Below are 23,722 nucleotides of genomic sequence, written 5' to 3' on the forward strand. Positions count from 1 at the left end.
AAGTTATAAAGTTCACATTGATCCAGTCACTTAAGCAAAACTATTGAGGAAGACATGAAGCCCAGCATATCCCCATACCAGGAAGTGTGAAGCAGGAAGGTTGATTTTGAAGGGTCTTGGCACCACCTGTACAATATATTAGCTTAATAAAGGCCCATAGGGAAACGGCTGAGCAGAACCACTGTAGAAATCTAGTCTGCCCTGTGTATTCTAGCTCCTGTTTGGAAGTCCTGAATTGTCCCTGCTTGTCCTGTCTTACAGCCATCTTAGCCAGGCACATGCCCGTAGTCTCAGAACCAAAGAGGATTGTTATTTTGAGTATGGCCCGGACCAAGTAGTGATTTCTGAGGCCAGCCTACACTGCCTAGATATTTTTCTGTCTCAAGCAAACAAACCTCAAAAATGCAGGCCAGGAATAGTGATGTAACTGTAATCCCAGCACTTGAGAGGCAACGTTAGGAAAATCACCATAAACTCCAGGCCAGTCAGGGCTATGCAGTGAGCCGACCACAACTAAACTGTGTGCTGGGCAGGTTTTGGTTTTTGGTTTTTTGTTGGTTTTTTTGTTTGTTTGTTTGTAAATTTGTTGTTTTTTTTTCGAGACAGGGTTTCTCTGGGTAGCCCTGGCTGTCCTGGAACTCACCCTGTAGAACAGGCTGGCCTCAAACTCAGAATTCCACCTGCCTCTGCCTCCTGAGTACTGGGATCAAAGGCATGCGCCACCACCACCCAGCTTGTGCTGGACAGTTTTATGTCAGCTTGGCACAAGCTAAAGTCATATGAGAAGAGGAAACTTCAGCTGAGAAAATGCTTCAGAAGATTGTCCCGCCAAACCTATGGGGCATTTTCTCAGTTAGTGATTGATGGGGAAGAGCCCAGCCCACTGTGGGTGGTGCCATCCCTGATGGAGCCATGAGGAGGAAGCCAGGACACGCCCCTCCCTGGCTCCTTCGTTGGCTCCTGCCTTCAGGTTCCTGCCCTGTTTAAGCCCCTGCACTGACTTTTTTCAATAATGGGTTACATACAATATGGACGTGTAAGCCATACAAACCCTTTCCTCCCGCAGCTTACCTTTTGGGCGTGGTGTTTCATTGCAGCACTAGAAACCCTAACTAAGCTGCCAGTCTTTCCTATCAAACTAATCTTTCTAATCAAGACTAATCTTTTCTTGCTAAGTACATTGGCCACTGGGCAAAGCTTCATTCATCCCTGGGACGAAAGTAAACAGGCTGCTTAGATCTCTGGCCTCTACAGGAGCTTCCTCCCAAGTAAAGTACTGAGTAACTATGTCTGCTCATGAGATAGGCTGGGGGCCACAGCTGCTGCTGCTAGTGGGGTGGTGTAGAGTCCAGCAACGCCAGCATCTCCTCTAGAGCAGAGGAACCTTTCTCAACCTGCAGGCTTCGGCCTCTTTGAATGACCCTTTCACAGGGGTCACATATCTCCTGCATATCGGATGTTTGCAATTCATAACCGTAGCAAAGTTACAGTTATAAAGTAGCAACAAAAATAATTTTATAGTTGGGGGGGTCACAACAGGAACTGCATTAAAGGGTCGCAGCATTAGGAAGGTTGGGGGCGGCTGCCCTAGAAGATGACCACCATCCCTTTAAGGTCTGGCAGTTTTGTTGGGTTTTATCAGGCGAAAATCCTAAGAAATTGGGAAGCCTCATCCATATCAACTTGCTTTCTTAAAGGTTTGTTTTTACTTTCTGCATATGAGTACCTGATTGTATGGATGTGCACTGCAAGTATGCCTGATACCCAGAGAAGCCAGAAGAGGGCGCCAGAACCCACAGAATTGAGTTACAGATATGCTGGGCTGAGTCCTCTGCAAGAGCAGCCAGTGCCCTTACCTGCCTCTTCTGCCCAGGCCCCAAGGGGAATCCTTTATCTCATATCATTTCAATCCAATATTTATCTTCTACCAAGAATTTACAGAATTAGTAAAACAATACTAACACATAGCAACCACACCTAAGAGGCAGGCAGCTTACCTAGAGTCACGGCTCCCACTACGCATCCTTGGGCGGCAACCCGCACGTGGATGAGATGAAGGGACATCTTCTGCTCTCTTCTGGAATTCAGCTTGTAAAGCCCGTAGGACACCACAGCCACGAAGCCTGCCATGCCTGCGGGTTTAAAGATGAATCAGGGAGCTGGAGAGATAGCTCAGTGGTTAAGAGCACTAGCTGCTCTTCCAGAGGACCCGGCATCCACATGGCAGCCCATACCTATCTGTAACTCCAGTTCCAGGGGATCTGACACCCTCACACAAACAGGCAGGTAAAACACCAGTGAACATAAAATGAAAATATACTATATATTTAAAAAACTCATTTGTTAAAATTTCACAACAAAGCTTATGGGCTATTTTTAAAACAGACATGATCACTTCTCCATCTTTTGGCTAAGATCAAGTGTAAAACAGACATGAATTAGATTAACAAGACTCAAACATTCCCCTTAGCCAAATGAAAGGCCGTGTAACTCCCTGGACGACAGACAGGATGTAGGTTCAGTAGCCCTCATCAGACATGCTTGGGTCAGAGTGAGGGTTGTGCGTGTTTTAGATTTTGGAACATCTGCATTATGAGATGTCAGAAGCCATGGAGGAAAAGCTGTGACCAGCAAGCGGGTGTTCTGGAGGCGGCCCACTGTTTTACATGGCTGCAATGGGTGTGCTCTGAGATGTAGGGTCCTCAGAGATTTCGTCCTAGGTTTGCTTCTCGCTGCTGAAATGCCTTTCCTGCCATTATTACATAGCCTAATGATTCTAGGTATCAGCTCATCCTATTGGGTAATCTGTAGAACCAATATGAAGATGTACTTTCATGTAGTAATGCTGTGTAGACAAATTGATGATTTCATAATTCCTGTTGGTACAAGTAATTGCAAGCCCTCTGTAGAATAGAAGCTGCAAACAGAGCTCTGTAAACCCTCATGTGTCACAGGCCAATTGCACTAGAAAAAGAAAGCAGGCTTGGAACAAATCTTTTTCCACTTTTTTTTTTAAGATTTAGTTATTTTATTTATGAGTATACAGTCACTGTTTTCAGAGGGCACCAGTTCCCAAGTTGCCATTACAGATGGCTGTGAGCCACTATGTGGTTGCTGGAAATTAAACTCAGGACCTCTGGAAGAGCAGTCAGTGCTCTTAATCACTGAGCCATCTCTCCAGCCCGGCTTGGAACAAATTTATGATTAAGGAAAACATTCCTTCTAGGTTAGGAACGAAGCTACTATCTGGTAACTAAAGGTCATAAACTGGGAATGGGCAATTTATTAGGTGCAAGGACAGAAAATAAATGATGGGCTAGTCTGTTTATAAAAGATTTCAAAATAATAATAAGACACAAGGCAGATGATTTGCCTCTTGACAAAACTGTGCTAACTTATGATGCAAAAATTATTGTTTTAAACTTATAATGAACTTATGGAGCTAGAAAAAGATAACATTTAGTTGGGTACTAGTCTTAATGGAAAAAGCATGTAAACAATTCTGATGTAACCCCTTAAGTCTTATTGATCTATGACGTGGACTATTGCCTTGAACTTATGGAGTGAAAGTATTTAGAAAGTCATGTGATCACTTATCCTGTTGTAAGGGTTCTACATGATATAAGTGGTTTTTTCCCCTTTGTGCCTGACCTTTTCCTTTCTCTCTGACTCATAAAGAGTTAACAAACTCTGAGCCTCTCAGCTGATTAGTGATAGACCATGCAAGTCAAAGAGAAAATAGCCCAAGCAACTAGCTTCTTTTCTCAATCCCCTGCCTCTGTCAATCAGCAGGAATCAATCGCCAGAAACCAGTAGCTTTTAACCACAGAATAGCACGAGAAAGTTCAATTTCCAGAGGCGCTTCTGGGCCCCAGAACGGTAACCAGAGATCCTCTCCCCATTGACTATGTCCCACTGCTTTCTCCTATCCACTGTCGGAGCCCCACCTTCAGAGTTATAAGTCTCACCTCAACCTACAAACTACCTTTTCTTCATGTGACACATTCAAGTCCATTCTACATTTCATGGTCCTGTGCATGAAGGACAAGTTTGATTCCTTGACAAAAACTGTCCTTTTCCTATGGAGGCAGCTCAGCGGAGCTGTGCATTACATCAAATCTAACCCTAACCCTGAAGCAGCCTTTACAACCCTGGGGAACCTGTAATGGCCCCGCCCCCATCCACACTCCTCATGGGAATTAACCCCCGATGGGCCTGCATCCTTGAGATTTACGCAGATAGGCATTTCACATGTCTTTTGGAAAACTAGCTACTGTTCACGTATGTGTGGATACTTATTTTTGTGTTATTTATGCCTCTGCCTGACCTGGGAAGGCTTTCCAAGACGTGATGCTGCATTTGTTTTACTATGTTATAATCTCGGAAATGCCAGGGACTTAAAAAGCAGACAGTGCTCCTTGTTTATACTTCAGAAGCTTTTAAAGACTGGAGTTTGGCCTTTAATCTCCACACTCACTGAGCTATAGGAGGCTGTAGCTCACGGGACCGGCTGTTATGGCGTGAACCCATCCTTGAAGGCACGGATATCTACATGATAAAATAGAGATTATAAATGCTCATCTACCATATTTTACAAAACAAAGAATTAGTTTCTTCTTAAAACATCTGAAAATAAAATCTACTCCAGACCTTTAATAATACAGCTGGATAATAAAAGCGTGGACGTTTTATTCCAGGGAAGCGTTGTCTGTGTATTTTTACCTGTGGTGGTTAGACCAGGCAGTTGTCCCAGGCGAGGTGGAGACCTCACCCCTTCCACTTCCTCCCACCCACCTCAGTCTTCAGCATCTCCTGGCCCTCTGCCTCTGTCAGACACCCATCATAAAAGGACCAGGATGTGGTTCCTGGTGCACCTGGCAGACTCTGATTCTGTGTCATTTCACCTTTTGCCAATCTATACCCACAGGATACAGGGGATATGAGAGTTGCTAATATAGACCTCTATGTGTAACATTTCCTATAGGATCATTGTTTGATTAATTGTACAAATTCCACCATGTATCCTAACAGTTTTTTTCCTATTGTATGTTATCCACTTTACGTTGTCCTACATGTTCATATCTCACAGACTTGGTGTGAAGTTCTCATTGTGTATGCACTAAAGCAAGCCGCTAATTCCTTTTATTGCCTAAAAGATTTATAGCTGACCACATCTTAGACATTACAGTCTTGATGGCTCTATTAGGATCTGTTGTGACTTCAGCTGCCTCCCTAATTCAACAGGTACACACTGCTAACTGTAAATTCCTCAGCCCAAGTGTTGTCTTAGCATTGATCACTCAGGATAGGATTGATCCGAAAGACAAGGCAGGAAGCAGGAAAGGACTTGAGCAAGTGGGCAGACTGTGGCTGCTCAGATTGTGGACACTGATTTATGTGGGTTCCCGGGATTAAACGCAGGACACCGAGCTCGCATGGTCAGCACTGTTACCCTGATGAGCTGTCTGCACAGAGAGAGCATCTTTTAATTGGGATCCTTAAGCTAGGTGAGAAGCCTATGCCTCTGTTCCCAGTGTGAGAAGTAGGGCCAGGGGTTCAAGGCTCCTGTAGGCTGCTTGGGCACCCTGGGCTACATGAAACCCTGTTTTAGAAACCTAAGCCAGCTAACTTAAACTAAACTAAAAATAACAATAACAAATGTAGCTTTATGAACTACAGTAGCAGTCTTGAATGTGGGAAGAGGACTTTGTGGGGAGAGAGGGTAATGAATGGGAAAAAGATGGGAAGGAATGCAGTGATCAGAAAAGCACTAGGAGCTGAAGAGACAACTCCAGGGTTAAGAGCACTCACTGGTCCTGCAGAGGGTTCTTGGGTTCAGTTTCCAGCACCCACATGATGGTTCAACCCTGTAACTCCAGTTCCAGAGGCTCCAACACCCTTTTGTGACCTCCAAGGGCACATGCACATACATGGTACACATACATGCATGCATACATACATACATACATACATACAGAAACACCCATACATATAAAATTTAAAAGTAGACCTAAAAATATTTAAGTAAAAATCTTTTTTTTAAACTGTTGTTCTACTTTGGGGTCTGATAGTCCTCCTGATTTATGTCCCTCCACCAGCAGCCACAGAGTCTGGATTACTGTAGCTAGGGGACATAGTGTCTCCTTCCACCTTATCTTAAACAAACAGGAAAAAAGCCAGAACAGAACACAATGCACTTGCCTGTATTCCAGCACTTGGGAGGTTGCAGCAGGGGGATCAAGGAGTTAGAGGCCAGCCAGAGCGACAGGGAGACTACTTCAAAAGGCAAAACAACAAGTCTCAGGGTTAGCATTTGCCTACCATGAGCAAGGCCTCTGACTGGTCTCCACTACTGAAAAGAAAACAATGTTTTAGCTGTTGAAGAATCCATGATTTCCATAATTTTCATATATCTTAGGATGAGCATGTCTTCTGTGTCCATGTGTGTCCGTGCATGTGTGTGTATACACAAATATGCATGCACATATAGTGCACACACACACAGTGGCCGGAGTGGACAGCCTAGGTGGTCACTCCTCACGTGCTGTGTGCCCTTGCCTAGAACTCACCAAGTAAGCCAGACTGGCTGGCCAGTGAGCCCTGCAGATCTGCCAGGCTCCACCTCCCCAGGGCTGGGGTTCCGAGAGAGTGTCTCGACAACTTGGCCTCTTTGTGTGTGTTCTGGGAGTCTGCTTCAGGTTCTCATGCTTGCTGTATCCACAAAACCCTTGTTGGGATTGTAATGGAATTCCCTTAACCCTGTGGATCCATCTGGGGAGAACTGACCTCTGTGGTGAGAGTTTTGGTTTCTTTCAAACCCAGTTATGTGATGTGTGTGTGGTTTTGTTTTAATCCCAGGTGTAAGAGGCTGCTTCACAGTGGGTGGATACAGTTTGTATCATGTGCTAGAATGGGGTGCTTTTTGCCCAGCCCCAGACAGCTTATGTTTGGAATTCTAGGAACTTTGCAGAAGATATAAATGTCAGATCCCCTAGAGCCTTGGGCCCGCCCCAAGGAGGCTGTGGATCCTGCGGCGACAGCAGCAGCTACTGCTGCTGGCTCCTGTCCTGTGGTTTTTCAAGTGGCTGTGAGCTATGATGAGAGGAAGAAATTGAAGATATCCTGATGATGATGATCAACACTGCCCCCAAGGAATCAGCATCAATGCCCCCTTTCCCCTTAACCTTCTTTCTCTCCTACCTGATGTTGGGGGGTTGGAAGAGATTAGGATGGAATAAAGGTTAGAAGGGAAGTAGATACAAAAACCTAGAACAAGCAGCCAGGAAAACGCAGCGCACCTACAGACCTCCTTACTACATTAAGTTATATACATATATATGTATATAAAATGTGTGTTTGGATATATATGTATACATATATACATATATATTACTAATCAATAAACATAATAAGTTGTGTATCCATTCAGGCCAAATGATTTATTTCATTAGCATTTTGTAATTGTCAACACAAATTCATTATGTTTATACCTTAAACTGCAGGTGCCATGTATTTGTACACAGTTTAAAGAATACAGGTAGTTTTTACGTGGGATGAGAAACAACGTTGGAACTGGTGTTTCCAGGGCTAGATGATATTCATATCCTTCATGGTCTATTTGGCAAGCTGGAGAAAGCCAGAGCAAATGATCACAATTCTGTGTGTATTTTACAGGCTTGTTAGTAAATGGAGCTGAGCTAAATGATTAATGCGCAAGATGTACAGATGGCAATAAGTACGCCAATAAGGTAGTGACGACGGGCCAGCGAGATGGCTCAGCGGGTAATGGCCTTCTCTGTGCGTGCCTGCAGCCAGGGCTCAGTTCCCAGCTCCCACACGAAGTAGAAAAAACAGCTAACTCAGCAAAGTTGTCTTTTGACCTACACACACACCTATAATAAATAAGATTTAAGGGGACTAGAGAGATGGCTCAGCAGTTCAGAGCATTTGCTGCTCTTCCAGAGAACCAGTTTGGTTCCCATAACCCAGGTTAGGCAGATGACAGGCTGAGACTCCAGCTAAGGGGCATCAGACAGCTCTTCAGGCTGCCTCCCGCACCTGCTCTCACATGTGCACACACAGCCACACACAGGTATACACACATTCACATACACACACACAAATAAGGTTTATTAACTTTATATATATATATATATATATGTATGTATGTATATATATGTGTGTGTGTGTGTGTATATATATACACACATATATACATACACATATTCATCTTAAACTGCTTATGCTTCCTAAGCTAGAAATTCTACTTTTGGAATATACTCCAAGAAAATAAGCAAAAGTACAGGGTGTACAGAACACAAAAAAAATGTTCATGATTGTACCCTGTCTTAGGAAAACTTAAAAACCCTAAATGGCCTAAACAAGACACTGTACACTGGGCTGGAGAGATGACTCAGAGGTTAAGAGCACTGACTGCTCTTCCAGAGGTCCTGAGTTCAAATCCCAGCAACCACCTGGTGGCTCACAACCATCTGCAATGGGATCTGATGCCCTCTTCTGGAGTGTCTGAAGACAGCTATGGTGTGTGTGTGTGTGTGTGTGTGTGTGTATGTACATATAAAAACACTGCACACTTACAAAACTCTTGTAAAGAGAAATCCCTGTGTTTGAGGCCAACCTGGTCTACACAGTGAGTTCCAGATCAGCCAAGGATCCAGTCTCAAAGACAAAAAACAAAGAAGAAGAATCACAGATTTATTTTTACTTATCTAACGGTGCTCAGGATTGAGCCCTGGGGTCTTGAGGGGTGCTAGGCAAGCACACTCATTCTGATCCCAACCCAAATAAGCCATATTTGTCACAATGGAAGAGATTTCAGATAATCAATAAAAGTATTTTGTAAATTGTATTAGACAATATGTCCTGTGGCAGAATAACCTGTTAAGAATTGTTTAAATTACAAACGCAAAAACGAAACTTCAGCAACATATACAATTTTTTCCCTTATTTTCTAACAAAAACCTGAATCTCTTTCCTTGGCCAGGTCCAGGTCCTATGCTCACAGAGGAGCACCCTCTGTCCCTTTGCAGATGAAAGCGCGCCCTCCTGTTTTTCCAGTAATTGGGTTTAGCGGGAACACTTTCATCTCTCCGCGTTAATCACTGGTTCTCCAGGACACTAACTTAATGTGTAATAGACACAGAGGCTCAGCTGCTCATTACTGGGATCTGTTCATGTAGCATGGGAGGGGGGGAGGGGGCTTGGTTTCTCTTCTTTTGTTTCCCTCTGAGGAGCCTACGTGACTGTGACCATCCCGTGCCGACCTTGAGCTGACTCTGCAGGATGACAGAAGCTTGGGTCTTCCTGGGTGCTGGGTTTACAGACGTGATCTGCTGCCCTGGTTCGTCCCGCTCTGCACATGCTAGGCTAGCTCTACCAACTGAGCTACCTCCCAGCCCTCAAGAAGTTAAAGTCCGCTATCATACCTGACAGCAGTGAAAGGTAAACCTCTAACAGAGCAGAAGACAGACTAGCTCACTCTCTGGATGCTAAACTGCTACTCCAGTCCTCAGTCAGAAACCTATGAATCCATTAAGCAAATTCTATTTGAGTGAATGTGAACTAAGTTTACATAGACTTTAGGGATGGTGAGATGGCCCAGCAGGCAAAGGAGCTTGCTGCCAAGCCTGATGACCTAGGTTCGATCCCCGGAACGCACATAGAAGAAAAAGAAAACCAGTTCCCAAGAGTTGTCCTCTGACCTCCGCATGCATGCTGTGGAATGCGTGTGACCGCCACCATCAGAATAAGTAAATGTAAGAAAGGTAGGTGGGTCCCTGACGAAATGTGTAAAACTGAATAAAAGGATAGCTAAAAATACAGCAGTGTCTGATCTAGAAAGTCCCTGCAACTGGGGGTGGGGGAGGGGGAGCTTCGCAGATTCAGAGAATGCACATGGGGGCGGGGATGGGGTGGGGCACTGAGTTCTTTTCCATAGTGGTTTTCCTGCAACCGTCAAGGCGAGTACTTACCCACCGGGACGAAGGGGGAGTCTCTCGATTTCCTGAGGAGTCGGGACAACTGGCCTTCGTCCTCAGCTGCTGACCACTCATCGGAAGATAGTTCTCTCTGCCAGCAACAGGAGATCTGTGCGGTTGCTGTCATTCCAAGAACCCCTTGCTACACCGCTAAGTGTTCTTACCTCACATACACACACACACACACACACACACACACACACACACACTGCCGGCCCTGTGTGGGCTTGACTGAAACAGGCAGCTGTCCTTCCCTCCCTCACACCTTTCACTACAGAATCCTGTATGTCAGGGGAAGTAGTCACATATGTGGAGAGAGAGACCTCCTGTCAGAGTCCTTGAGTGCAACACACCGGGTTCCCATGCAGTCCCCTTTCCCAGACACTGGGACCTTAGGATTTCTCTCCAGATACAAACCACAGGCTTTCTCTTTCAATGATAGAGCCAGTGAAGGGGAAAAATAGTTTTCTGGTGTGCAGGTGAGGGGGGACTAAGCCTGCACAATGTGCAGGTCCCTTTAAATAGTTCAGATGTCTACTGAACCCCCATGAGTTCTATAGTTCAGATGTCTACTGAACCCCATGAGTTCTATAGTTCAGATGTCTACTGAACCCCATGAGTTCTATAGTTCAGATGTCTACTGAACCCCATGAGTTCTATAGTTCAGATGTCTACTGAACCCCATGAGTTCTATAGTTCAGATGTCTACTGAACCCCCATGAGTTCTATAGTTCAGATGTCTACTGAACCCCATGAGTTCTATAGTTCAGATGTCTACTGAACCCCCCCCATGAGTTCTATAGTTCAGATGTCTACTGAACCCCATGAGTTCTATAGTTCAGATATCTACTGAACCCCTATGAGTTCTACTGAGCCCCCCCCCCCCCAATCAGGCCAGGCAAGAGAATAAGAAGCGGTTGTCCTTGTCAGCCTGGGTCAAAGAAGTCAAAAAGGCAGCGGAGTCACAACAGGCTTAGTGGCTCTCCAGTTTGGCCGTGCAGCCTTCCCATACATGGGGAAATGTATACAGTGCATGGTATTCAAACACAATAGCTGCACTGTATGGGTGAGATTTCAACAGAAAATCAAACGCAGTAAGAGTCACTGTACCTTGTACATGCTGGAACACGATCCCAGTGCTTGCCGACTGACTCCTCTTGGTCTTTGAGCAGCACTGGTTTAAGGCTGTCCCTGTCCCTGAGGTTTCCAGCTAATTGATGATCATAAGAAAGCTGAGACAGCCCCGAGGGTGTGGCCATCTGGTTTTGACTGAGGTTTCTCATCCCCTGCTGAAGACCCATTAACAGCAGCGCCTTGCCAACAACGTTAGCTTTGGAAGATGATGCTGTGATGGTGGTGGTTGAGACAGGGTCTCACTATGTAGCCCCTGGCTGTCCAAGCACTCACTCTGTAGACCAGGCTGGCCTTGAACACAGAACTCTTCCTGTCTCTGCCTCCTGAGTGCTTGGATTAAAGGCGTGCACGGCTATTGCCTGGCTAGAAGAGAATATGTATTTCTAAAGACCTTGGGATAGAGTGCAATTGTGTAAGCCTGACTGCTCAGGGGTCTCCCGCAGCCTCTGTGACTGTGACTCTTAGATATCCCTGCCAGGATGCTGAAGGGAAGGAGGGCGCAGGATCACTGCGGGGGAGGGAGGGGGAGGGGAAGGGGGCGGGGAGGGCAGACGCCGCTGCCACCCAAGGCCAAGGCCCAACCGTTCATCCTTTAGGAAGGTGCACAATTCGGACTCTGGGCCCTATGGAACAACCCAAGTAAATATAAACAAAGGAGCGCTCACTACCGGACAGCTGGGGCTTGTAGCTCAGTAGTGGAGTGCTTGCTTCACATACGTGAAGTACTAAATAAAAAAGCACCTAACAGAAAAAGACGATATACAACAAAAATGTCCTCCAGTAACCAATAGACAGCGGGCGAGGACAAAGCCAAACATTCGACATCTCAGGAGCTCTGGGCGCTTGGTTCAGTAGAGGCACCTGCAGGAGTCCTCACACCTGCAGCCTGCACGGACACGCAAGCCCAGCAGCATCCCTTACAAAGGAGCCCCTGGCCAATCTGCAGCAGGATGAGAACTTAGCTCCCTGGGCCCTGGTCGCCCTGGATCGATGCCGCTTTTTTGCCTGTGCCTTTTTAGCTAGAACTCTGGCATGCGCCTCCTCTCCTCTGATTCCCTTGGAAGGTAAACTGTAGACTGGTTCCCCTTGCTATGCTGTTCCGGTGCATTTGGGCATTCTTTTGCATAATGTTGATGTGCTAATATATATATATATATATATATATATATATATATATATATAATTGAAGAAACTAGTAAGTAATAGAAGAAATTAACATTTTTGTCAGCTGTTCTAATTATATCTAGCAAAAAAAAAAATACACTTTTAAAAATTGCATTTATTAGCCAGGTGGTGGTGGCGCACACCTGTAATCCCAGCACTCTGGGAGGCAGAGGCAGGCGGATTTCTGAGTTCGAGGCCAGCCTGGTCTACAGAGTGAGTTCCAGGACAGCCAGGGATATACAGAGAAACTCTGTCTCGAAAAAACCAAATCCAAAAAACTTTTAAAAAAAAATTGCACTTATTTACATTTATTTACTAGGGGGCAGAGTGTACCCCTATAGAAGCTAACAGTTTATGGTGATAGCAGGTCCACTTCCAATATGTGGATCCCAGGGATATAACTCAAGACCGTCCATCAGGCTGGGTGGCAGGCACTTTGCCCCAGCTCATGAGACCTGTTTTTTTAATTATCATTTTTGAATGGATGTGGGGGTTTTATTTTGCCTAGCACCCAGTCAGCATCCCATATTGGTTGTCACATGACTTCAGTCCTTTTACAGTACCGGGAATCGAACCTATGGCCAAGGGCATGCAAGGCAAACATTGATCCTTGCAACCATTCCCCAGTTTCCAGGCTGGCTATTTTGCAGGATTTTGGGTGTAGTTTCCCTTGGTGCTTTCTCGTTAGGCTGAGAGTGTGCACTCCGGGCAGACCCCCTGTGTTGTGTACCCAAGGGTACCACCTAGAAGCAGTGCTCTGCTCTCACTGTTCACCGACTGGCTGGGGGCAGGGTAGGGACTAACCTGTAACATTTGCCGAGCTCCACGGTGGAAACAGGCCAGTTTCAAGCTAGTGTCTGCCAGCCCTTGAAGCAGAGAAATGTTTCTGTCCTCAGCTGGTTTTGAGGCCGGGTAGAAAGACAGGAAAGGAGGAAGGGATTTCTTTCTCTGGAACAAAGTCTCTTTCCAGCTGAGAAGCTAGAGTCCCCAAAGTTTGCTGTGAAGGTTGTCCACATAAAGGCAATATTCCTTATATGGAGGCATTTCCAGATGGGAATGTTAAGTATCAATGACACATGGGTAAAACCTGAGCACGTGACACCTTCAAGTGTGGCCCGCTCCCCAGGTGTGAAGTCATATATCTTCTTAGAATCACAAGCAAAGCTCTCAAAGTTTTGTTTACACTAAAACCACCTTGCTCTCTGACACCTTTCCTTTTGGAAGCACTCTACAATCGAACTGAAATTCTTCGGGAAGGCTGGAGCCCACCATGATTCTGTGGCTACCGTAAAGCTCCTCAAGTGGGGCTCCTCTGGGGCGCCTGTCCCCCCACACGCAGGTGTAGCCTGTTCTTCCCTTACGTGCCTCTCTATTAACTTCCAGGTTTAAATCTCTGTTAGGGATCTCTAGTAAGCTCCAGCTCTGCTCTCTACTTTCCCATTGTAAAATTCTTTTCTGGAGTGAAGTCAGTGGCCTGGCTTGGCTTTAGTGGAGGTCCCAAAGCGTAAGGGGTCCTCAGACTGATGGTGGCAGGCAGAGGGACCCAGACTTCCACCATACATACTACTGCTCTGACCAGGTCAGCGAAAGTGAATAATTTGCCAGCTTCCCCACTGGGACACTACTGTTTTCCCTTTGTAATTAAAAACATTTTAGTAGGGGTCTGGGGAGATGGCTCAGCTGTAAAGAGCACTAACTGCTCTTCAAGAGGTCCTGAGTTCAATTCCCAGCAACCACTTGGTGGCTCACGACCATCTGTAATGGGATTTGATGTCCTCTCTGGTGTGTCTTTAGAGAATGACAGTGTACTCACATAATGGAATCAATGAATCTAAAAAAAAAAATTTTTTTTTTTTTTTGGTATTTTTCGAGACAGGGTTTCTCTGTGTAGCCCTGGCTGTCCTGGAACTCACTCTGGAGACCAGGCTGGCCTCGAACTCAGAAATCCTCCTGCCTCTGCCTCCCAGAGTGCTGGGATTACAGGCATATGCCACCACTGCCCGGCTATCTAAAAATATTTTAATAAGTAGTCTATCATTATAAAAAACCCTGATATTTATTATACTTTAGCCCATTAAATCCAGTACTTACTAATAACCATTGCCTAGATTGGTTAATTCTGTTTCTGGAACAGTGATTATTCCTCCTGAAGCCATCATTCCTTTGGACTGCTAATTAAAATTTTTCCCCTGAGGTGTACCTCATGCCTGGGACCTGACAAGTTATTCATGATGATCTCGATTTGTGTTCAATGACATTGTGAGGAAAATTTTGGTAAACAACCTAATAAGCAAGATTTTAATGTTGTAAAGCTAAGCTAAAATTAGACACAACTTTTCAGAGACAGTTAATGGGCAGCCTGGTCAAATTCACAGCTTTGTGAGGTATAAAATTTTATAAATGGAGGGTCCATCAATAGGCAAAATATTCCCAAAATCTGTCTAGATGGATAGTGAGTGGTATTTTAGTAAATACACTACTGTGTGCTGGTTGGGAATCTTGGTCTAATAACAGAACATAAGAGATTAAAAAGAAACCTGAAATTCACATTTTTAAAGATTTGACAGTGCTTGGTTTAGTCTCTAGTACTGTGTGTGGGCACATGTCTGTATATGTTCATGTGTGATTATGTGCGAGTGTTTGCCTGTATGTATGCATGCGCTTGTGACTCTGTGTGTACATGTGAGCACACATGCCTATGACCTGATGGGGGTGTGTGCACATCAGGACATGCATGTGTGTGTATGTGGGCACACATGGGCATGCACATAGCAAAACAAAACACAGTAGCACCAACAATGTCAGTGTGACTAGAGGAAATGGTTTTGGAGAGAGAAGTGACCGCGAAGGTTTGGGCCTGAGTCTTTGTTTTCATAGGAGGGAGGAGTGTGTTGAGGGGTCTGGATATAGCAGAAGGAATCCCTGGAGAGGGGAAGAAGACAGACCTAGGAAAGGAGCTAGGCTCTGGGGCTAGCCAGGAGGACCCTGGGAGACCTCATCCTCAGCCAGTCCTTCTCGGTGACGCTTGACTCCCTGAGCAAGGAACACTGAAGTCAATGCTGGGAAAGGGGGGTGACAGGTGGAACAACCTGACTCTGGTCTTTGTGAGCAGTGATGCAACGTAGGTTTCTGCACACTGAAACAGTAACTCAGAAAGTCTTTAACTGAGGTATCCAGGGCTTCAGTCATTCATTCAGAGGGCAAAGGTGAGTGACAGCTACAGAGACGCAATTCAAGGACCTTTGTTAAGTGCCCTGTCAGCAAGAAGCCTGGAGTGAAGGCTTGACCCAGTCAGGTGACAGAGGGCATGCCTGTGACGTCAGCCCTGAGTCAGCTGACAGTGCTTGTGCCTGTGATCTCAGCGCCCAGCACAGCTAGTCTGGGCCAGAAAGAGCCCAACTCAAGCCAGAAGCAAAAAGCTGGGGGTGAGGGTGGAGAGGAGGCTCAGTGGTCCTTGCTGCTCCTGCAGAGGACCTGAATCCTGTTCTCAGCACCTAGGCAGCATCATACATGTGACACATTCACAGGGACACATCCGTAAATACAATAGAGCCAGCTGTGGCAGTGGGTCGATAGTGCTGGCACACACCTTTAACACCTTGTGCTCGGGAGGTAGAGGCAGGTGGATTTCTGTGAGTCCAAAGTGGTCCTCGTCCATAGAGTGAGTTCCAGAATACACAGGGAGATCCTGTCTTAAAAACAGATGCTGAAATAAAAGTTTTTAAATACCAAGTAGGAAGGGAGCGAGGAGAAAGGCTCAGGGTCTGGAGGAGAGACCCCGACAGAAGGCTCATCGAGACTTCTGGAAGGCTTTTGGAAGATGGCCGCTGGAGTTTTAGAGAACACGTGAGTGAAGACAGGGTGCTGTACTCCAGGTAGAGAACACAGATACTGTAGGAAGGCCCAGAGGCAAACGGCAGAAAGGACACAATGTGTGGGACCAGGATGGGAGCAGCCGCTGAGGAACAGGTTGTGGAGGACGGAGCTGTGCTCAGCAGTACCACACTGTAAGAGCCCAGCGTTTCATTATTTCTAAACATGTTTCTTTGGAGGCTGAGGAGAGAATGCCTTGCCCACCGAGCATGTGTCCCACCACTGAGCCGTATCCCTTTTACCTGTGGGTTGTGTGCAACTGGGGACCCCCCCTTAGGGCCTTGTGCATTCTAGACAAGTGCTCTCCCGCTGGGCAGCATCCCCAGCCCTGGCTTTGTGGTTTAATTCTCAATTTTTATTAGATTTGTTTTATCTTATGTGTGAGAGCCTTGTCTGCATGTGTGTCTGTGCACCAGTGGAGATTAAAAGAGGACATTGGATCCCACGGATGACTGGCAACCTCCATGTCAGTGCTCGGAATTGAACCTGGGTCCTCTGCAAGAGCAGCAAGTGCTCTTCACTGCAGAGCTAAAATCTCCAAAGTGACAGGTTTAAGGCATTTCCAAGCATAGTTTTGGTTGGCTCCCCCCCCCCCCCCAGCTCACCGAGTCCTCACCTGTGGCTTCTCCCCTCAGAATCCCCCTTGTTCTTTCGTATCATTTGGGTGCTTGTGGTTTTGTTTTGAGACAGGCTCTCACTAGGTACACCAGGCTGGCCTCGGATTCTCAGACGCGCCGCCCTCCTCTGGCTCAGGAGTGCTGGGTTTGAAGGTGTGCCCACTACAACAGGACACCTGCCTATCATATTTGTTCTATTACCCTCAGGGTCACTAACACCAAAACCTCTTTTTCCTCTCTCCTCATGGGCTCCTTTTTAGTTTCCTGGAAATATCTTTTAAGTGTTCTAAGTCCTCTTACTGTCCATGTAATCGTTTTAACTTTGGAGTAGGGTTTGTAATACTTCCCTAGAAGAACTACTAGATGCAGTTTCCATTGAAAGGCCCAAGAAGTGGATCTGCTCTTCTGAGTCCCTCCCTTACACAGCTAAGTTTCTGTACAACTGGCCTCACATTGCTGAAGCTTCAGCGTGTCTTGGCAGGTCAGTGAGAGCTAGGAGGCTGCCCTGTGTAAACCTAGAAATGTTTTCTGTTCCTAGTGCTTCTGGTGTCTTTGTCTTGAACCTTGTCAGCTGATTGGCCCTCTGCCGGAACCCTCGATGGCATCTTACACCTCCCTTTCTCAGTTCCTGGTCCCATCCAATTTGGGGGATGGGGGCGTCTCTTCCTGTGATTGTTTATGGCTTCCTTTCCCTCTGTGACTTCCCGCGCTTAGCTGCACTGCCCTGTGTGTTGTCGGTTCATCTCTGAAATGATGTTTTTCCTGTCTGCATGATCAAGTACTGAACACCCAGCTTATTATACAAATGTAGTAAGTATTCATTATAAACCCAGAAGATAGGCTGGGGACAGAAGCGGATATAGCTTAGTGGCAGGACACTTGTTTATTCTCCGTTACACCTTGTACCCCCCAAACAAGACAGAGCAAAACCCCTGTGATGTTTTTCAGGACTCATGATCTGCAAAGATCGATAATCCGTTCTGGGGCAAGCTGCTGCTGATGCAGGAATGATAATGGCCGGTGTGCGGTCGTTTGCTGAGCGCTTGCTGCGGTGCCAGGCATTTTGTCTGATGCTTTCCCACAGGTTTAATCTCAAAAACCAACTTTATTTAAATTAGATGCTTCTATGTAAATTAGACGCTTCTGTAAGGCCAGCTGTACAGGTCAGGAGGAAGCTGATTTCCCCAGGTTGGCTGCACAGACAGCCAAGAGTCAGGTAGGGTTAGCACGCCAACTTTCATCTTCTCCACCTTTTAAAAAAAAAAAAAGATTTATTTATTTCATGTATATGAGTACACTGTAGCTGTCTTCAGACACACCAGAAGACAGCATTGGATCCCCATTACAGATAGTTGTGAGCCACCATGTGGTTGCTGGGAATTGAACTCAGGACCTCTGGAAGAACAGTCAGTGCTCTTAACCTCTGAGCCATCTCTCCAGCCCCATCTTCTCCACTCTTAAACCCCTCATTCTTGCATAGGATAAAACATTTAAGAGTATTTACCAGACACACCACACAAGTTTACCTTGTAGGCATGGCTGCTTTTATTTTTTTGTAAGATCTATTTTGTCTTTATTTTATGTGTTTGAGTGTTGTATCTTCATGTCTATATATGTATGCATGCCTGGTGCCTGCGGAGGCCAGAGAGAGCTTCAGATCCTCTGGAACTAGCATTACAGACAGCTGCTCTATGTGGGTGCCGGAAGCTACACCCAGGTCCTCCGCAAGGGGGCAGGTGTTTCCAGCCCCTGAGCCACCTCCCTGGCCTCTCTGTTCCTTTCCTTGGTGGAGGATTTCAGCATTCTCTGCAAGTGGCTCGTGCTGTCTCAAAAAGTTGCTTCCTCAGCAGCTCTGTGTAGACTTGAGGCTCTGAGCAACTTCTCCACAGCAGAGGTTTGGATGAGGTGACAGTTGGGTGCAGCTGCCTCCCAGCACTGACACAGAGCTCTGGGCTCAGTCTTAGATGCAGTTTAATGAAAGGTCTCTTGGGAACATCGAGGGAGTGGGCAGCGGAACACTGTCTAGTGAGGGTGCTGATTCTTCAGCAAAGGCTTCGAGGCAGCTGAGCACAGTCCTTGCTTTCCCTGGGGAGTCTGAGGTTCTGCATTTTGGTTTTGAAGTCCTCTGTCTCCTTAGGCTTTGGAGCAGGTGCTGTGCTCTGCAAAGTAGAGGACAGATGTGTCCCTAGGTGTCCACACTTTCCAAATGTGTGTCTTCCTATGGCTCCGGATTGCCAAGAATCCTCGGGAAAAGCAGTTTCTGAGTATTCTTAGAGAAGTTGAATTAGTGTTGCCAGCAGTAGCAGGTGTAGAGACACTCTCAGAGGTGTCACCTGCGGCAGCCTGAGGTAGTTTTTAATCTTTCGGGGATCACCACTCGGTCAGTTGTGGTCCTTGCTTGGTATGAAGCTGTTAGAGTTTATTAAAAGACATTCAGTTTCAACAGAGGAACAAGAGGAAGGACACTAGGGAAGGTTTGAGTCAGAGCTTCTCAGGCAGAGGCATCTAGGTGTGCATTCATTTTTTAAATTTTATTTCATTTTACTTTATATGGGTGTCTGCCTGCATACATGTCTGTGTGCCAGGTGTGTGCCCGCAGCCCACAGAGGCCAGAAGACGGTGTCAGATCTCCTGGCACTGGAGTTACAGATCATGTGGGTTTGGAGAATCAAATGTCAGTCCTCTGCAAGAGTGAGCAGCAGTGCTCTAAACTGCAGGGTCATCTTTCCAGTCCACAGTGCAGTCGTGTGTAGGTCAGAAAACTTGTGGGGACTGGTTTTGTCAGAGATTGAGCAGGTTACCAGGCTGGCCAGCAAGTCATCTCATGGACACCAGCTCTGCTTTTATTTATTTGGTTTTCCATGACAGAGTTTCTCTGTGTAGCCCTGGCTGTCCTGGAACTCACTCTGTAGACCAGGCTGGCCTCAAACTCAGAAATCTGCCTGCCTCTGCCTCCTGAGTGCTAGGATTAAAGGTGTTTGCCACCATGTCATGACTTTCCATGGAGGGATTTTGGTCAGAACGTAGAGGCTAGGTGTGAAGGGTCAGGCCGGAGGTCAGTCAGTGCTGGTAGAACAATGGGTTCAGAACTCTGGTGTGGAAGGGAGGGGAGGAGGAGGGGTCTAAGATGACATTTTTCTGCTTGAGCAACAGTGATAGGAGCTGTGTTACCAAATAAAAACTGCAAAAGATGCAGAATGGGGTCAAGGAAGGCCCTGTTAAAATCGGCAGATGTGACTGGCACCAGGTCATGAGGGCAGTGAGCTGATTCACACGCCCCTGTGCCTGGAAAGAGAGGAGCTAGTGTGGGTGAGTTCTCCAAGACAGACTGGTGGGTGGAGACAGAAATAGCAGGCTGGTGGGTGGGGACAGCAGGCTGGTGGGTGAGGACAGCAGGCAGGTGGGTGGAGAGAGAAGGCAGGTGGGTGGAGAGAACAGGCTGGTGGGTGGGGAAAGCAGGCTGGTGGGTGGGGACAGCAGGCTGGTGGGTGGGGACAGCAGGCTGGTAGGTGGGGACAGCAGGCTGGTGGGTGGGGACAGCAGGCTGGTGGGTGGAGAGAGAAGGCAGGTGGGTGGAGAGAGCAGGCTGTTGGGTGGGGAAAGCAGGCTGGTGGGTGGGGACAGCAGGCTGGTGGGTGGGGACAGCAGGCTGGTAGGTGGGGACAGCAGGCTGGTGGGTGGGGACAGCAGGCTGGTAGGTGGGGACAGCAAGCTGGTGGGTGGGGACAGCAGGCTGGTGGGTGGAGAGAGAAGGCAGGTGGGTGGGGACAGCAGGCTGGTGGGTGGGGACAGCAGGCTGGTGGGTGGGGAAAGCAGGCTGGTAGGTGGGGACAGCAGGCTAGTGGGTGGGGACAGCAGGCTGGTGGGTGGAGAGAGCAGGCTGGTGGGTGGGGACAGCAGGCAGGTGGGTGGAGAGAGAAGGCAGGCGGGTGGAGAGAACAGGCTGGTGGGTGGAGAGAGCAGGCTGGTGGGTGGAGACAGCAGGCTGGTGGGTGGAGAGAGCAGGCTGGTGGGTGGGGACAGCAGGCTGGTGGGTGGGGAAAGCAGGCTGGTGGGTGGGGACAGCAGGCTGGTGGGTGGGGACAGAAGGCTGGTGGGTGGAGACAGCAGGCTGGTGGGTGGAGAGAGCAGGCTGGTGGGTGGGGACAGCAGGCTGGTGGGTGGGGACAGAAGGCTGGTGGGTGGAGAGAGCAGGCTGGTGGATGGGGACAGCAGGCAGGTGGGTGGAGAGAGAAGGCTGGTGGGTGGAGAGAGCAGGCTGGTGGGTGGGGACAGCAGGCTGGTGGGTGGGGAAAGCAGGCTGGTGGGTGGGGACAGCAGGCTGGTGGGTGGAGAGAGCAGGCTGGTGGGTGGAGATAGTTGCTTCTAAGTTGAGAACAGGTTTAGTGGGAAAAGTCAAAGACTAAGAGGCCTTTGGGGCCCGGGACTTCTGAGTTTAATGTTTCACATATGGTATTGGAAGGTGTTGACACAACGCTTACACAAACGCTTGGCATGTGTTTTCTCTTGAAATGTGTGATGATTTTAAGCTTCTCTGGCCAGACGAGCACTGTGCCATGAAGAAGCTTTTCTACTCGCAGGGCCGTTGTTGTTGTTGTTGTTGTTGTTGTTAGTGTATGGATGATTTGCATTCATGTATTTGGTGCTCATGCAGTGCCTGGGACACCAAAAGAGGGTGTCAGAGTTCCTGCAACTGAAGTTACAGATTGTTGTGAGCTGCCATGTGGGAGCTGGGAACTGACCCAGGCCCCCCGGAAGAGCAGACAGTGATCTTAACCACTGGGCCATCTCTCTAGCCCCTTGGTTATTCCTGTTGCTTTAAAAGAGAAGACCAGCCAGGCGGTGGTGGCACACGCCTGTGATCCCAGCACTCTGGGAGGCAGAGACAGGCAGATTTCTGAGTTCGAGGCCAGCCTGGTCTACAGAGTGAGTTCCAGGACAGCCAGGGCTATACAGAGAAACCCTGTCTCAAAACAATAAAACCAAATCAAAAAAAAAAAAAATGAGAGAGAGAGAAGACCTACATTTTTTTCATAAATTTTCAAGGTTATCTGTGTTCTCCCCATAAAAGTTAAGGATTGGACCCAGTTTTTACCATTTTAGAACTATTTTTTACATTTTCCTGTACACTTGTCATCTGAGTATGAACAAATGGCAAATGTTTCTTTTAAAAATATTACCCAGGGGGCTGGAGAGATGGCTCATTGGTTAAGAGCACTGACTGCTCTTCCAGAGGTCCTGAGTTCACGTCCCAGCAACCACATGGTGGCTCACAACCATCTGTAATGAGATCTGACACCCTCTTCTGGTGTGTCTGAAGACAGCTACAGTGTACTCATTTACATAAAATAAATTAATTAATTAAAAAAATTTTTCCCCAGGAGTCTAGAATACTCTAAATCTTCCTCAGAATATGAAAAGAAAATAAAGGCGACAGAAAAAATGTGGATCGACAGCTTGCCGATGCAACAGCCCTGGTTATCTTTTTTTTTCTTTCTTTCTTTCTTTCTTTCTTTTTTTTTTTTTTTTTTTTTTTTTTTTTTTTTTTTTGGTTTTTTGGATTTGGTTTTTTCCAGACAGGGTTTCTGTGTATAGCCCTGGCTGTCCTGGAACTCACTCTGTAGACCAGGCTGGCCTTGAACTCAGAAATCTGCCTGCCTCTGCCTCCCAGAGTGCTGGGATTACAGGCGTGAGCCCGGCCCCAGCCCTGGTTATCTTGAAACTCACTATGTAAACCAGGCTGGTCTCCAGCCCTCAGAAATCTCCCTGCCTCTGCCTCCAAAGTACTGGCTTTAAAGGCACGTGGCAATGCCTGACATTTTTACTAATTTGTTAGTAATTTGCTTTATTCAGTATTTCCTCTCACCTAACCGATTAGGCAGACAGAGCTCCAGGACTCAGTTTTCGGAGAGTCTGTCACTGGGGCTGGAGGTGGCGCAGTTGTTAAGAGTACTTGTCTCTCGAAGAGGACCTGGGTTCTCCAAATGGAGGCTTACTGATCATCTACAATTTCAGTTCCGGGGATCCCATGCCCTCTTTTGACTTCCACATGAACCAGGGACCCATGTGGTGTATAGACGTGCAGGCAAAAAACACTTATGCATATAGAACGTGTATTGAAGATATGCTAACATTCTGTGTTGTCTCCTCGAGTCAAACGCTATGCCGCTACATATATATTCACATTAGCTATATTTCAGTGAAAAGTAGAAAGCATCTCAAAAAGAAAATGCAATGCTCTAATAAACACCCGAAGCTTTGGAGAACGTTGTAACGTGTAACTCAACTCACACGTCTGCTGCATTTACAGAGGAAAAATGCTTTCTGGTAGGAGGACCGGTGGGCAGGTGAGTCTGCAGAGCTCAGCGCTGAGTGTCCTAGAGTTCACGAGGCGATTCTGGTTCTGTCTCACTTTTCTCTCACAGCCTCTCATGTGCACGGTTCCCTTTCCCTGAGTGAGTAAAGTACCGCAGGAGCCGGGTGTGGTCACCTGCCCTGCAGTCCTGCAGTCCCGGGCTGTGGACTGAAGACGGCCCACTGGCCAGTCAGTCCAGCTGAACTGGAGAGCTCCAAGGTGAGAGACACTGCCTGTGTGTCTATCTCTATCTCTATATATCTAATATAGAAACTGAAGCTGCTTGTGGCGACGCACACTTTTAATCCCAGCACTCAGGAGGCCAAGAGAGGCAGGCAGATATTTGAGTTCAAGGCCTGGTCTACAGAGTGAATTCCAGGAAAACCACATAAAAACCTGATAGATAACAGATAAACCCAGATAGCTAGACAGACAGACAGACAGACAAAGGAGGCAGAGGCAGGCAAATTTCTGAGTTCGAGGTCAGCCTGGTCTACAGAGTGAGTTCCAGGACAGCCAGGGCTACACAGATACACAGAGAAACCCTGTCTCAAAAATCAAACAAACAAACAAACAAACAA

At 47.0% G+C, this 23,722-nt stretch overlaps 1 protein-coding gene across 1 annotated transcript in view; it reads right to left on the reverse strand.

Annotated features, from left to right (window-relative positions):
* LOC127667781 (putative methyltransferase-like protein 7A) overlaps nucleotides 1-23,722 on the reverse strand; it is a 47,820-nt gene that overhangs the window by 6,758 nt on the left and 17,340 nt on the right. The window contains exons 2-3 of the mRNA XM_052161104.1: nucleotides 9,993-10,089; nucleotides 1,998-2,132 (exon numbers count right to left, since the gene is read on the reverse strand). Coding sequence (XP_052017064.1) covers nucleotides 1,998-2,132; nucleotides 9,993-10,089 — 232 coding nt within the window. The remainder of the gene's footprint in view (nucleotides 1-1,997; nucleotides 2,133-9,992; nucleotides 10,090-23,722) is intronic.

Source organism: Apodemus sylvaticus, chromosome 17 (assembly GCF_947179515.1).
Source record: "Apodemus sylvaticus chromosome 17, mApoSyl1.1, whole genome shotgun sequence".
In the NCBI taxonomy this organism is placed as follows: domain Eukaryota; kingdom Metazoa; phylum Chordata; class Mammalia; order Rodentia; family Muridae; genus Apodemus; species Apodemus sylvaticus.